At 43.0% G+C, this 15,153-nt stretch overlaps 1 protein-coding gene across 2 annotated transcripts in view; it reads left to right on the forward strand.

The window, feature by feature from the left end:
• Dd (CTD nuclear envelope phosphatase 1-like protein dullard) overlaps window positions 1-15,153 on the forward strand; it is a 36,878-nt gene that overhangs the window by 12,747 nt on the left and 8,978 nt on the right. For both annotated transcript variants that reach the window (XM_075685331.1, XM_075685332.1), the window contains exons 4-6: window positions 2,663-2,734; window positions 6,098-6,214; window positions 13,798-13,909. In XM_075685331.1, the coding sequence (XP_075541446.1) occupies window positions 2,663-2,734; window positions 6,098-6,214; window positions 13,798-13,909 (301 nt within the window). The remainder of the gene's footprint in view (window positions 1-2,662; window positions 2,735-6,097; window positions 6,215-13,797; window positions 13,910-15,153) is intronic.

Here is a 15,153-nt window from a genome sequence, read left to right on the forward strand (position 1 = left end):
ACATGGCACAGTGAATCTTGCGAGAAGATTGCTGTGCAGTGTTTTCGGACATATCACATTGTTTGGACCATGGTAGGTTTGAGTACCTGCCGCCGCCGTAGTTGCCGCCTCTTTCTCCACCCTGTTCGAACTGCTTGCTACATTTGAGGCCTTTAGTTATTGGCCTCGATACCTGGAAACATTGTCCTTGTTGCAATGGCTCCACTTGCTCTGCAGCTTCCCCATGATTAACTCCTTTTGCGCATTGCAACTTTTGAGTGGCACAGCTGACAAGTAGACGATGAACTCACCGCAGTCGCCTTGAGTGGCTAGAAATGACTGACCACTTGCCATCTCACGAGCAATGATGTGCTCGGGCGCTTTTTCCATGAGTCCTTTCTATTATTAAAAAAAAGAAAAATTCTATGACTAAACTTTAAGATCATCATCACGTGATGCTCCCTCTGAAGTTTTTTTTTTTTTTTTTTTTCTCCATGCCTGTGTGTCGCTCTAGTCTCAAGGTTTAAATGACATTTCTCAGGATGCATTCTGCTTCTTTGGTTTACTTATCTTTACTGTGTATGTAAGCATAAAATGTGGCTAAAATCCTCACAATCATTACGTTATGTGTTCCTCTGTGTCAACATTTCATCATTGTGGCCTTGTTTAACTGCATTGCACAGGGCCTGCCAAAATGTGCACATGACGTAAGCGTTTGAATTTTTGTTCGTATCTAGCCCTTTCCCATGTTTTTACTAATCATTTAGTTTAACGTTTGCTTTGATTTTAGCGCTGAGCTAGGCACACTCGGTAGACTTCAGAACGATTTGAATAAGAGAATGTTGGACATTGCTAACTAGGAAGGTTGAGAAGCGCAATATTTAGGTGACTCTCAGAGCTGGTTTGTGCGAGCATCTATGCGAATACTGTAAAGTTCCATTAAAGGGCCCCTCACCAGGCCCCATAGCAAATTTTGGTTATACACTGAAAGTAGTTACGTGTCCTCTATGGAGCGTTCTGCGGCAAAAATTCTTCAGATCGGCTCATTAATAGCAGAGATAGAAATATTTCAGTGCCGCAAACCCATAATTTCAGGAGGCCAGCTCCACTGCACAGCAAGACACTCTCTCCACTCGCCTCGTCTAGTCTCCGCAAGCGAAATTCCTTCCCTGTGTTCTCCCATACCGGACCTCAAGAAACGTGTGTCGCATACATCACAGGCCTTCATGTTTTTTTTTACTCACCTTTTTTTTCCGCTGCTGTGCACGAAATGTTGTGATTGTTTGCTTTTGCGCAGCGCACGATTTTGCGCACTGTGCTCAAGGACACATGACTACGGGTATATTTCAGTGCCACACGAATATTGAGGCAGTGACAAGCGAATCGCAGAGCATGATCACGCGCTGGAACACGATAGAAAATGGCATAGTTTCGGTACTTGCGCACGTGGCTGCACGACCGTGCGAACAAGCAGACAAAGCGGAAGTACATTTCTCTTGCTTCGGTGCGAAGTAAAACAAAAAACATGCAGACATTCCATTTGTGTGTTTTATCGTTTCTCTAAACTTCAATTTGTCATTTAAAGCAACAGATCGCACAGATAACAGATGTTGCCTTGAATAATTATCCGAAGTCACGTGTCACCACGAGCGATGTCACACTGCAGGCCTGAGTACGTATGCGCAGGGACGCGAGTACGCCATCGTCCGGCTTGGAGTGCAGCGGCCGCGAGGAGAAGGGAAAATGGCGTTCGGGTTGAAATGTCGAACCTTTCCACGGTGCGTAGCGATGTAATTCTTTGCGAACTCGATGGTTGGCGCGCATTGTTTGCTCTGCGCTTGTCTGCTCAAAATGGCCAGACCTGGTGAGGGGCCCTCTAAGTCAAGCCTGACAAGACTGATGAAAGTGTTCCAATTATCAGGTGGGTCGAATTAAAAAAGGGGGCATAAAAAACTCAGAAACACGCTGCTGATTCATTTGGCAATATTTGCCTCGATCCTAACACGAACCCCAAGTCAAACAAGCAACCGCTCTTTAAGGGTTCAAAGCTCCTAAACAAAGTAGAAGTTGGACATGCAGTTGATTTTTTACCAAGACAAATATAGCATCCGTCTTAGGTATTCCGGCATTCCTTAAATGGTATACATTCATGCTATAACTGTCTGACATCATTACTCAGAACTGGATGAGGCTGCATGAATTTTCTTCCAAGTGTTTTAAGAGCACAAATAAGAGGGGAAAATTCATGTGCTGTGTCGGTCATACAGCTGCATTGTGGTGTGTGGGTGCCTAACATGCTAAAGGTACTTTCACATTGCCAATGAGGCTACAACGCATTCTATTCATTTCCCCTGGTCATTAAAACTTGACTTTTACAAGCAACACCAGGAACAATATTCTGAGAAAATGCATGCTATTGCAGCTATAATATAAGAATAAATAAATGAAGGAAAGTGTCATTCTTATACAAGCCCAAGACATGCACACTTTTTGCACATTACAGAAGGCCAACAGAATTTTCCTAAAGTACTTGTATATTAGTGCATGTAAATTGCTTCACATGTCCTGGCTCCGCAAGCCAATGATGGCTTGGCTTATTTATGTGCAGTGAATTCCTTTTACACTTAGCACGCTCATTACTATTTTTCGTGTTTGTTTCCATGTTATTTTTTTCTCTTTTCAGGTCACAATAGATCGTCATCCAGTTCGTTTCTTCGTTCACAAGCGCCCACACGTTGACTACTTCCTCGATGTTGTAAGTGTGAGCTGGGCTGATGGAACCTTGTTTTTCGCCTGGAGCTGCACTTACAAAAAAATAAAGATTGCGAAGTTCATAGATGACTATTATATTAGGTTTAGAGACAAAACACGAAGGAGAAATGAAAAGGAAGCAGGCTGGCAGCTGCCATGGGTAGGGGCATAGAGTTAGAGTGGCAAATGAATACTGCAGAAGTCTGCAAGGTGATGAAAGGCCCTGAAAGGCAAACATCTTCATCCACCGATCAGCAGCACAGAGCTACTAAAAAAATTGTTACTAGTTTCTCAAGTAGAAAGCTTTGCAGTTGAAGAAATATCTGTCTTGGTCAGGCATAGAGCCTGAGACCAATGCCTTTGGTGACATTGGGGAACCTTGCTGTACCACTTGAGCTAACCAGGAGGCTGGCAGATCACAAAATAAAGTCAAATAAAGTAGAACCTCGTTCATGCATTTTGAAAAACAAAATAAACGAACAAAAAATGTGAAAAGAAGCATACCAGCTGGGATAATGTACGATCCGAATTCACTAAAAATTTTGTCAGACTCAACTGTAGTAGACATCTCCGCATTTCAAAGTGTTGCAAGACACTGATGCGAAACGAGTTGGTAAGCCCCCGAGTGTCCCAAGATGGCACATTGTTGTTTTTGCAGCTTCAGCAAGCTTAGTTTGCATTCCTCGAATTCGGTCTGGGTCAGCAGCTTTGTCGAGCAGGGCATTTGACAGGAAGTTCTGACATGACCCCCCCCCCCCCCCCACTTCTGACAAGCATCATACGTATCGTAACAAAAACATATCATACTATCGCACTTTGGCGAACACTGGTGTCAAAACAGTGTTTCCCAATGAATCTATGAACAGGTAAAAAATAAGCGTAACTGTGTCGGGTCATTTTTTTGTGTTCTCAGTCATGCGTATGCTGGCGCCGGGAAATCGTACATAACGAGATTGTACCAACGAGGTCCTACTGTAATTTGACAACTCGAGGCGTCAGGCTGGCTTTGCACTTAATACTGCTGCAGTTCAAATTACTCCAGGTTTAGCATGCTTGCCCTCATTAAGGTCCATTCAGGAAGCAAGAACTGAACTGTGGGAGTCAACCCCCTAGGGTGATGGCTCAGTGGTTATGGCATTTCGCAGCTGGGGATGAGGTTGTGGGTTTGATTTCTGACTGCGGTGCCTGTATTCCGAATAAGGCGTAATGCATAAAACAACTGTGTACTCAAGATTTAAGGGACGCTAAAGAGGAAAACGATTTGGTGTTAATAAATTACCCTTCCACAATACCAAGAAAAGCGCTCTTACCGCGAGAAGACGCTTGGTAATAAAAAAAAAACAGGTGCAAGACAGAGAGTGGTGGTAATGCCGCCTTGAAATTTTCTGCTCCAGCTCGCCGTGACGTGGATTTTGCCGCCATCCATTCGGGCCTAGTTAAATTTCTGATGGTAAAATAAATGGACCACATTGTATTCTAGAAGTGCTAAGGACTGAACTAAAGCTTTCAAGGAATTTCAAGAAACCACAACGGCTAAAATGCGGAAATAAAATATACCTTGCACACCATAACATCAAAATGATGTATCGCTCTGAGGCCTTGGAGCCAAATTCAAGAATGAAGCTTTCACCGTTACTTTCTCTTCTAATAATCAACCTACAACCATGAAGTAAACTAAAAGAGAATTGTTTGAGGACACTTTATGAATCTAAACTGGTTCAGTGTTTCGCTTTAGTGTCCCTTGAACACGCCTGTCAGAAGTAACCCAAAGCTCCCCCCACCACTAAGGTATCTCTGCAGTCCCTGTGTTGCCTTTGGACAATCAATCAATCAATCAATCAATCAATCAATCAATGAGTGGGGGTCAGCCAAGGCATGGGCTGTACATTCATGTACACGACCTAATATTTTTATGGTTAAACTTCAAAGTGAAACCAAATCACACTGTTTGAAAAGACAGTTGCCTTTAATATTACGTCAGCGACACCTTGCTTGAGTGGATGTATGTCTGGTGAAACTTTCATAGACACAGCGATGAGTCCAGCTGCAGTGATGGTGTGAGGGTGCAGTGAGCTGGCATGACATGCAGCGCGTGTGGGCAGCACTTGCTGCAACTTCCGAGACACATACGCAGCCGCTGCCTTATTTGGAACGTTGCAGCTCAATCTTTGGTTTCTTTCCTTGTGGCTGAGCAAGCGCAGAGATGCCAGTGCTTGAAGAATTGCTCATGTGATCTTGAGTAATTAATCACAATTTTAAAAATGAGCTGTTATCAAAGCATTAATCAATTATTAAAGGAATAATGGATCAGTCTCTATCCTGAATATGTACAAAAGCCAAGGAGAGCATGAAGAACAAGAAGTATATGCTTTCTTTCTCTTTTTTGTTTTGTATTAATGAAAGTGGTTGGGGTGTTGGGGATGAGGCTGCTTCACACATTTGAGGTCGGCATTTAAGTGGGTAATTCTGGCAGTTGAAGTTTGAATGCAGGCTTCATTTTAGGTTCAGCAAAGCGTCCGTAAAGGATGCTGCTTTGAATTTATGGTAACTTTGAATTCATAGGAACTCCAGCACATGCTTCTGGCGTGTAAAAAGGGTGAGACTCGGCGAGTGTGACGTTTGAAAACCACTTCTAAAGTATCTTACTTTGATACTAAGTGTTTGTCTCAAATCGCTTACCTGTCATCGTTGGCATTATTGCAACGTCACGACTCAAGTAAAATTTACTGACTTCCCTCATAATGAAAAAACTGAGAAGTGTGCTGAGCATGTGTCAGCTGCCTGGTATGCTGGCTTGCTCCAGAACAGAGCAAGCCAACATATCATAATGTCATAGCACGTCCACCTCCCAAGTACCAAAACTGGTTTTGTGGAAACACTTAATACAGTTAACTACTTAAGGTGCCCTGACACTTGCCAGTATTGTTTCTGCGATTTAGAAGGCTTGGACCATCATTTGAGGTAAAATGATTGACCAAGTCGAAACTGCCATATTTCTTTTATTGATTTATTTGATGAATTGTAAATGTTGACAGCTTTTCTCAAACTTGTCGTGTCACTTCTCCTTTAAGCAACGCATGAAATCTGCACTGATGTTTAATTACATTAAGCCCCAGAATGTGATATTAAGCTGCACTGTGTTGTAACTGATGGTAGTAGCGTCTTCGTTGTTCTAGGAATGTTTCCACACTGAATAGAGTTGCGAGGCTGTTGAGGCTACTGTGTTATGTTTTGTTATTGATTCTGTTAAGAGCAGACTCTCGCATAGTAAAAGGACCTTTAGGCCAATGTTTTAGTAGAGGTCTAGTTGACTTTGTGTACTGTTGCTGGGTTCAGACTAATCCTGGGGTCATTGCATGCAATGCAGGTAAGCCAGTGGTACGAGCTGGTTGTGTTCACAGCCAGCATGGAGATCTACGGTGCTGCCGTGGCCGACAAGCTTGACAACAACCGGGGAATTCTCAGGAAGCGCTACTATCGACAAGTTAGTGCTTTGTCCATTCTTCTCTCTCCCTTTCTTTTCTGCTATTGCTTATTGCCTACATGATGTGTAAAAATTGCAAGAAGGCCATGTAATGCAATTTTCACAGTCTAAATGGCAACATGCTTGCAAAGTCGTAGATGTTTTTCTTTTCTTTTTGTAACTGTGTGCAAATTTTTAGTCACTTTTGTTGCTGGTGTTTGTGCTGTTTCACTGGCCAGCTGCTGCACGTGATTTTTGTTGAAAGATGAATGAATATCTGGTGGTCTTGCAAAAAATCTCAAAACCCACCACGGTGGCCGGCGGCTATGGCATTCTGCTGCCAAGCATAAAGTCGATATGTTCGATTCTTGGATGCCGTGGCCACGTTCTGACGAGACAGAATGTGAAAATGTTTATGTGCTTTAATTAGGTGCTCACCAAAGAGCCCCAGCTGACAAAAATTAATCAGTAGCTCTCCACTAGAGCATCTCTTAGAGCCCCAGTGTTGCTTTTTGACTAATCAATCAGACAACTAGAAGCACAGCATAACGGAAGTGTGCTGAGTCTATGAAAAAATAAATAAAGGTGCTTAAAGCTATCCAGCTTGTCTGAGGATTCATCTTAAGAGAGGGGGGCAGCACATTTTAAGAAAGGCATGCGACTTGTGTGGTATCAAAGGGCATTGCCTTGCAAACCTTTCAAGGAAAAGAAATGCGGTGTGGTGCAGCATTGTTCACCACACGGGGCCTCGGTGCAGGTCTCCATTGTGGTCCAGGAGGTGTGAATATTCTTACTAACAGTACAGAGAATGTGATAAATGGATGAAATGCTGTTCTGGTAGGCCACCGTGCAGCAGGTGCATGAAATGGCCATGCAGGTGTCACCACTGTTGGTGGCCAGTGAATGCGGCAGCCAACACAACCAAAAATAATACAAAAATATTACGAAAATCACGTTAAGTAAGTGTCTAAACAAGTGTAGCTTCTCATTATTCGACTGTCTGCAAGCCGTTGACCTGTCTCTCGGCTAAAGCAACTTTCACATGCTGCTTCACTCTTCTCCGACCAATGGGCCATTTTATTTGGAGCGCTCTCTCTAGGGTTGCACATGTCAGCCAACCCAGAGCACCAGTGGGATGCATTCCTTCTGCTGCAACGGAGCGCAGGTGTGCGTTCACCGCACTAGGGCTGACATCAATGACACTACCAATTAGTTGGCACCCTACTCTGCACATAGTACCGTCCTCCTCATCCTTCCCACAGCTGCCTCTCCGCAATCAGCCACACTCCTCCCACATTGCCTGCTCCTCTTCACTGTCCAATTACTGCAACACCAAACCATCCTACTCTGCAAAGGAACCTTCACTTGAAAAATCAAAACTACTCAGAATTGTAGAGCTAAATAATTAAAGTTTACATTCTGGGATTTTATTTGCTGAAATCACAATATGATACTGGGGCACTTGATGGTGGGAGATTCAGGATTAATTTTGGCCACCTGGGGTTCCTTATCATGCACCCAGTGCGCAGTACATGGTTTTTGCATTTCAACCCCATCGAAATGCAGCTGCCGGCGGCCAGGATTTGATCCCGTGCCCGTGGGCTTAGCAACGCAACTCCAAAATCACTGCACACGCCTAAAATAATCAAAAGCAACTTAGGCTCTCTTAACAGTGTGCTCCCTGCAATTTTTTTTATTGTATAAATGTGCTGTACTGTTGCATGCACAATATTGTTCATGCAGCTTTTAAATTCCTCTCTGGGAGCCATGTGGGGCTGAAAGGTAAACTTTTGGACCAACATGCCAGTTTGAGCTAAATTTGGCCTGAGGCTTTGTCTTCTTGTCGTTAGAACATGTAATGAATTTGATTGCCCTAGCACAAATAGGAATAAAAAAGTTATGCATGTCACATTAAGCAAATGAGTGTATCCCCTTAGGAAAACTCATTTTAAATATTCTAATGCAAAATCAATTTTTCTAAATACAGTCAAACCCTTCATATGGGGCATCCAGTCAATCTTCTGGATGCCCCATATCACAGGATAGGAGCAGCTGCTTGCAATTTTACGCCTTCTTCTGTAGAAATCGCATCACCTAAAAGCTTTTTTCTTCTTTTCTTTCTTTCTTTTATTTTGATTCAGAAATTTATACTTTTGTCTTGATAGGCGCAATTTAGAAATTCAGGATGTGCATTGTCTTGCTCCCCACAAATTTTAGCCTAAAAACAATCTTATAGTTTTCGCCTTTGCAGTCTCAGAACGATAGTTTTCCTAAATTGGCCAAAGAGTGCACTCAGTAAAATTGATCCGAAGATCTCAAAACGTGCCAGAACACATACAACTGCAGGGTAAAGAATGCTAATTTTCTATTCTTCTATCACTCAGGTAATAACCAAACTTGGCAAGGAGCTTCTTTATGTGCTTAGACATCCAAAACAAACAAAATTTAGAAACTGCATATTTCTGGCCAAAATTGTGATTTTAGCCCTGCAGCCCCCTGTAAGTGAACATGACAGATTAAAGGAGTACTGACACACAATTTTTATATCATGCTTCATTAAAGACAGCTGTCGACTCGACAATTCCAGTACAAAGCCTCAATTCCTCATGAATGGCACAAATAATTAATTGCAGCATCTTTTATACAACCCGTTCAAAGTGCTTGTCTAGTGTGTAGTGCGGCTTTAGACGTGAAAGAGGAAACTCATCACGCATGGGGTGGGACTCCTGCGCGAATTTTGATACTGATGCCGCATTGTGCCAGAAGTGGAAAAAAAATTGCCGAAATTGCACCACACTAGGCTATAACAGCTTTGGTGGCAGGTGTCTCGAAAATACCGTTAGGTATCATGGCCACCTCGTGATCGCCAGCACAGCGCGGTGCTAGGCATTATGTTTATAGTCATGGAAGTCGCGTAAGATCACGGCCTCCGTGGTAGCGTGTGCGGTCCTTTCTTTACGAGGCTGTTCAACTTGTTAGGAGAGCGTATTCGAAGGAGTTCCTTCTCCCTCAGCTCGTTGCACTTGCCACCACTGGATTACCAGTGCAAAGCGTACGTGCTGGAAACGCGAACCCAGCAACCGTCTAGCCCGTCTAACTGCTATCTACTCCACGAGCGCATGTTAGGGCTAGGCAGAAAACAGCGGCTTGCAGTGCTTCTTCCGTCATTACGACAAAATTATCTTAGGATAAATGTCTAGTTCGGGGTATTAATTATGCTGAACCTTGTTAAGTCTGCATGCAGACGAAATTTAACGTTGACTTGCAAGCATGCGCGCCTTCATCTGAGTGGTAGTGCTTTTCACTGCCATGCGAACGTCCCAATTATTTTGTCACCAGCAAGCTTGCCGGCAGCTAATCGTCCATCACAATGTATCTGGTAGGTTTGGGGCTAGTGTGTGGGCTGCTGTAGAATTGCTTTTCATTCTCAACGGCTTTCTCACTATGGTTTGTACTTCGCACACCTTCCACAAAATCAAAACGTAAGCACTGTTTGTCACAAACATTGCTCGTCGCAAACACTGCAAATTAATCCGATCATGCAGGTCTGCTTATTCACGTATGGGTCCTGTTGATGACTACGGTGATGTGGACTTCATCGCTATATTTCGGTTCCATGCCAGTGCTGCTTTCGCTCTTTCGTGTCGCACATTTGTGGTGCTCCGCATACTTCGTGAGGCGTCAGAATGGATGGACTGTTGCAGGGTCAAATATTTCTAAATTAATGAGAGTTTGGTGCCATTGCCGGGATGAGAAGACATGTCTGGTTTATCCAAACAATAAACTTTTGCTTATTATGCTGCCTGTAATCAGTTGTGTTCTGTCATGTATCTATGAATATGCTGTGCTATATTTAAATCTTTAATATATAACAATCATGATGACTGTTTCTGCTCCAACGGTAATAATTATGCACCATTAATAAATTTTATCTGCTACTGATCAGAATGTTGAACTGAAATTTCAAAAAAAAAAAAAATTCTTTTCAGTTCAATGAAAACTTCATTTCCTGTTCAACTCCAGAGTGGAAAAATAACAATTTGAATCAGCTTGAACCAGCTTGAACTTGTTTCCCACCACTGGAGAGTTATTTTATGCTCACCAAATTCAAATGCATGCAAGTGTATTAAAATGCCTGCCTCTCGATGAGCCACATTGAAAACCGTAATAAAGGTGCTGCTGCTTCTAGATTGACAGCAAGCCCATGTGCATTTACAAATGAGGCAGGTGCAGGTTCATCCACAGGTGCAGGCAATGCATGTATGAAAAGCTCCAGAGGAAACGGCCAGCCTAATGTGAATTTTTTGTTTTTGTTTTCATTTCACAGTGGGAAAAAAAAGTAATATTTCGGTTCACGCAAAATAAAGTTTTTTTTTTTTTTCATTCGGTTCTGGTTTCTGACACCCTGCTCTAAACTATTCCAAAATCAGAATTCGTCTGCCCCAAGGTACTCGCTCCAAAATTAAATTTTACCTGCTCCAGAAACTGCTGCAAAATGACTTTGGGCTCTTCCACCCCTGATCGCTTCACTGAAAGTGGTTTACCTGGTATCACAAACACCAGTCAGCTCAGGGCCATGGTTGAAGGGCATACAATGATCGTGTCACCGAAAGCTGCCAACCTTCCATTTGGTCACTTCTCCAGGAAACACAAGAGACACATGCTCTTTCATTCCGTGCTGAACAGATTCGAATTTTGGCAGCACTGCCATAGCGTGTGTGTGTGTGGGTGTGTTTGTTGTGTCTGGCAGTACGAGACCACCACAACTCATTTTGATCATGTGATCAGTCTCCTTTTTCACGTCCGAAGCGAGGCTGCACTTGGAGCACATTTTGAACTGGCTGGATTAAAGGGTAGGGAAGTTAATTGTCTGTTGTGCTCTCCATAGCCTAATTACAGCGTTGACAGTTCGGATACACAGTAAACGATAGAAATGAGCCAAAAATTTTGCTTCTTTAAATGTTAACTCTGAATCAAGTAGAACACTCTTAACTCTTTCGCTACCATGGGAAAAAGTTTTTACTAGGTGGAAGGAAATATTTTTTGGTGGCTAGGCACTAATGCCTTATTTACATTGTTTGGTACTAAACTGTAGCTAGGAGAATTTCCTACTCAATAACATAAATGTTGCATATATATTTATTACACAAATTAATGAAAAAATGTTTATAGTGTAAAAATTTATACAGTGAGGATATTGTTCTGCTTGAAAAAGGTGCACAACTTTAAAAATATCAGTAGTGAAAAAATTTGAAGATATACATATTGTAGCCTATTACGTCCTAAACAGATGACACAAGTTTCAGAAAGTTTTCCGGAAAACTGTTCTTTCCTCAAAAAAAAAAAAAGAGTTAGCATGGTTGAGTGCCGTGCCATTCTCCAAAGCAGTCCCCTGTCGGGATTAAACACAGATACGTACCGCACAGCTCACAAAAAACTGCCGTCTTCATCTCTACTTTGTTTTTCTTGTAGCAGAGCTTGCAGTTAGGGCACTTTTTTTGCAGCTGGGGCTTGTGCACACTTCTTTGGAAGAGGTGAGGGTGACTATGTCTGTCATCCATTCCAAAAATCTGGTTTACCAGCTCAATTCGAAATGCAAGCTGGCCAAAGCCAGTCTTTCTAGAGAGCTCCTCTATCTCAGGATGATGTGCCCTGTGTTCTTGGAAAATGATGAAGCTGTTGACAACGGCAATGTCAATGCAGTGGAAGAACAGTGTCTTCCACCACCTGACACACTTCATCAAGACATTATAGGAAGCAATAAGTTGATTGGACTTGTCAACACCAAGCATGCCCTTATTGTAGTCTTCTATCAAAAGCGGCTTCCTAATGGGGAGCTTTGTCCATGGGTCTCCTCTCTTCACTTTTCGCATTGCAGTGACGTGATTGTTGGCAGTGTGTGCTGTGCTTATCATGTTTACAGCATGCTTGTCTTTCCACTGCAAGTACAGCACAGCACGGCACCACAGCCAGCGAATGTCACCTCGAGTTGCTCTTTTCTTCAAAGTGGAGTCTGTCAACTGGGAGGGAAATCTACGACGATCTTTGCGTGTTGTTCCGCAAGAGAGAGTTTTCCTTTCAAGAGGTTCAAAGAGGGAGGTGGATGTGTAGAAGTTGTCAAGGTAGATGATGTAGCCTTGATTCAAATATGCATCACACAGGCGGGTTACAACCTCATAAGCCAGTCCCTTTGAGCTGGGTGTTTCTGACTGAATTGAACAGCGTAGCCTGTCCTTGAGTCAGCGAGGACCCATAACTTATACCCCCATTTGACCCCCTTGTCACGCATATACTGCCGAATTCCCAATTGTCCTTATGATTTAACCATTCGTTCGTCCACGCACAAATTTCGGTATGGCAGAAAAAGCTGACCTGACATCATTTATATGCTGCAGTATATGTGCGATCCTGTGCAGCTTCCCATCGCGGACAGGGTCAGTCTTCTCCGGGTCCAAGACACTGAGGAAAACAAGGGGAAAAAAAATCTGCTTCTGGGCATAATCTTTGGAGGAATGAGACCCGAAAATAACTCTGAGGTATTCCAGTATACTAGATGGAGGCGAGGCAGTTCCACAATTCCCATGTAGATCAGAATTTTGATGCATTGCATTACTTCACGGGGACTGAAATGTTTCCATGAGCTGTCCTTTTCTGCGTAGGTCTGCGTCTCTAAAATATGCGTCCATGCATATTAGTTTGCGTTTTCGCAGATAACGTTGATTAGCTCTGCAGTGAAAAATAGTTGGAAGATATCGATGGCCCGTATGAAGTGTCGTGCAGTACTCCGGAGCGCGCCGCCTACTTTGACCCCCAGCTTTCTTCTCTGAAGAAACTGTATGCACTTTACAGCTGCTGGCAAGGAATCATGTCTGTATGACGTTGAGGCCCTGAAAATACATAATACAGCTGTGAGTACATGCTACACCGCCCATAACTATGATTAGTAATCGAAGTGTGCGCCGCACAGAGAGCCGCCACCTACTTGCTGGATGTTCAGGCTTGATTTGATGCATCCTCGTCCTTGGTGCTGAACTCTGATTTGTCCACATCTTCTTCAGGCTCACTACTACTGATTTCATCCTCAAAATCAGCTACAGAAGCGCTCCATTGGCGAGAAACACGTCCTTTAGGAGCGTCTGCACGCGATGACAACGCCATGATCGACGCGCTCGCCTGACAATCCGAAACTTTTTGCGGCGCGAGGAGACGCACCGGAAAGCAAAAACTAACAAAACAATAGCGGATCACGTTGTGTGTTTGCCACTTTCTAAGGTAGATGGTGCTAGGCACTCGCAAGCCGCGCGAGAGCGCGAGATTTTGAACTTGAAATGCGTCGATCAAATTGATCGATTTGAATAGGCGCGGTAGTGAAAGAGTTAAATTTAAATGTCTTTTTATTAATGTATACAAGATGCGACATAGTCACAACTGGAATGTTCTTTCAGTAAGCACAGTTGTCGGGAGTAGTTCTGTAGTCTGGTGAAAAAATGAGGTGTCAGGGGGTGTATCCCTTTTTGAACAGAGTAAGACATTTGAGCCGTATGTTTTGTGATATTTTTGAAACAATGTGGGTCATTTCCCCCCCCCCCATTTGCTTTCTCCAGCACTGTACGCTTGATTATGGGAGCTACACCAAAGATCTCTCCGCCATCACACAAGATCTGTCAAGCATTTTCATCTTGGACAACTCGCCTGGTGCCTATCGGTCCTATCCAGGTGGGCACCCCATAGCCATTACTCCAGCGGACTCTCTCTTATCCCTCAAAAGGCTGGGAAACGTACAAGCTTTGTCCATGGTGATGTTTCTCATGTGGAAGAAAATAGGCTTCATTCTAATATGCTTAATAGGAAGATCTGTACAAGATAGTATTCTGTATTATACCATAACCTTGCACATAGCAACTTTTACAAGATATGTTGCATGTGTGCAACATATTTTGTGAAGGTTGCTATTATTCACTGTTGTGCTACTGTGCATGATTGCAAGAAATGAATGAGACTTTGAGGATTGTAGCTGCAATCCTCAAAGAATGAACCAACTAACTCACTTCACCATTTTGTATGAGACTTGCTGTGAAAAGGCACCTTCCTCTCAACACGCGAGCAAGTTTAATTATCAAAAGACGTGATGATGAAACAAGTATAAGCCGCACATTGTTAAGTATGAGTGGCTTAATTCAACTGCACACAGTGAAATGAGCTCAGGAGTGTGGTTTGTTTGCAGCAAGCAATGCAAAAGAAAGTGTAGCCAACAGGATTAATCTTTGCCATTACTGGCAGAGCGTTTTGGGACGGGTACAGTTTTGGCTTGGTTATTGGAGGTTCGATATAGTTATGGTATCAGCTGTAGGAGCTCTTCCAGTTGGAATGGTGATGTCTTAATCATTAGACCATACTGCCAAGATTACTCATGCCATAGGTGCTATGTGCCGTCTCACGTAATGATCCTTTAATTGTTTTTATATTTTCTTTAACGTATCCTCATTGGCTGGCATAAATCACCAGTATAGGGACCACTTGCTGTGATGGGTGATGAGAAGTGAATGGAATCGAAGGAAAATAATCCATAAAGGATGTGCTTCCACGTGTCGACAACTCTTAAATGTCGTTTCAACGAAAGGCGACTGTTTGCATGGAAAAATACCTGTTTGTATTTTCATCCTGCCATGTAGAAACATTCGACAGCAAAATTTCAAAAAGAACAGGAAACAACACTGGCAGGAAGCATGATTTGAGCACTGTTTCTTGCAACAATGTTGAACTGCAAAAAGAAAGGCTAAGAATTACAAGCCCTGATTTTGTGAAGTTGCACCAGCTACCATCGTTGGGCTTCGCCCACAAAAGCCAAGTGAGAGAGAGGAAAGCTGCAACAGTGGGAAAAGTCTCCACACAGCAGAATGCTGTTCAGATTTGAGAGAGAGAGAAACAAGCTTTAAATGTACACTAAAGGCAAATAATAA

The sequence above is a fragment of the Dermacentor variabilis genome, chromosome 3 (genome assembly GCF_050947875.1).
Source record: "Dermacentor variabilis isolate Ectoservices chromosome 3, ASM5094787v1, whole genome shotgun sequence".
Classification (NCBI taxonomy): Eukaryota; Metazoa; Arthropoda; class Arachnida; order Ixodida; family Ixodidae; genus Dermacentor; species Dermacentor variabilis.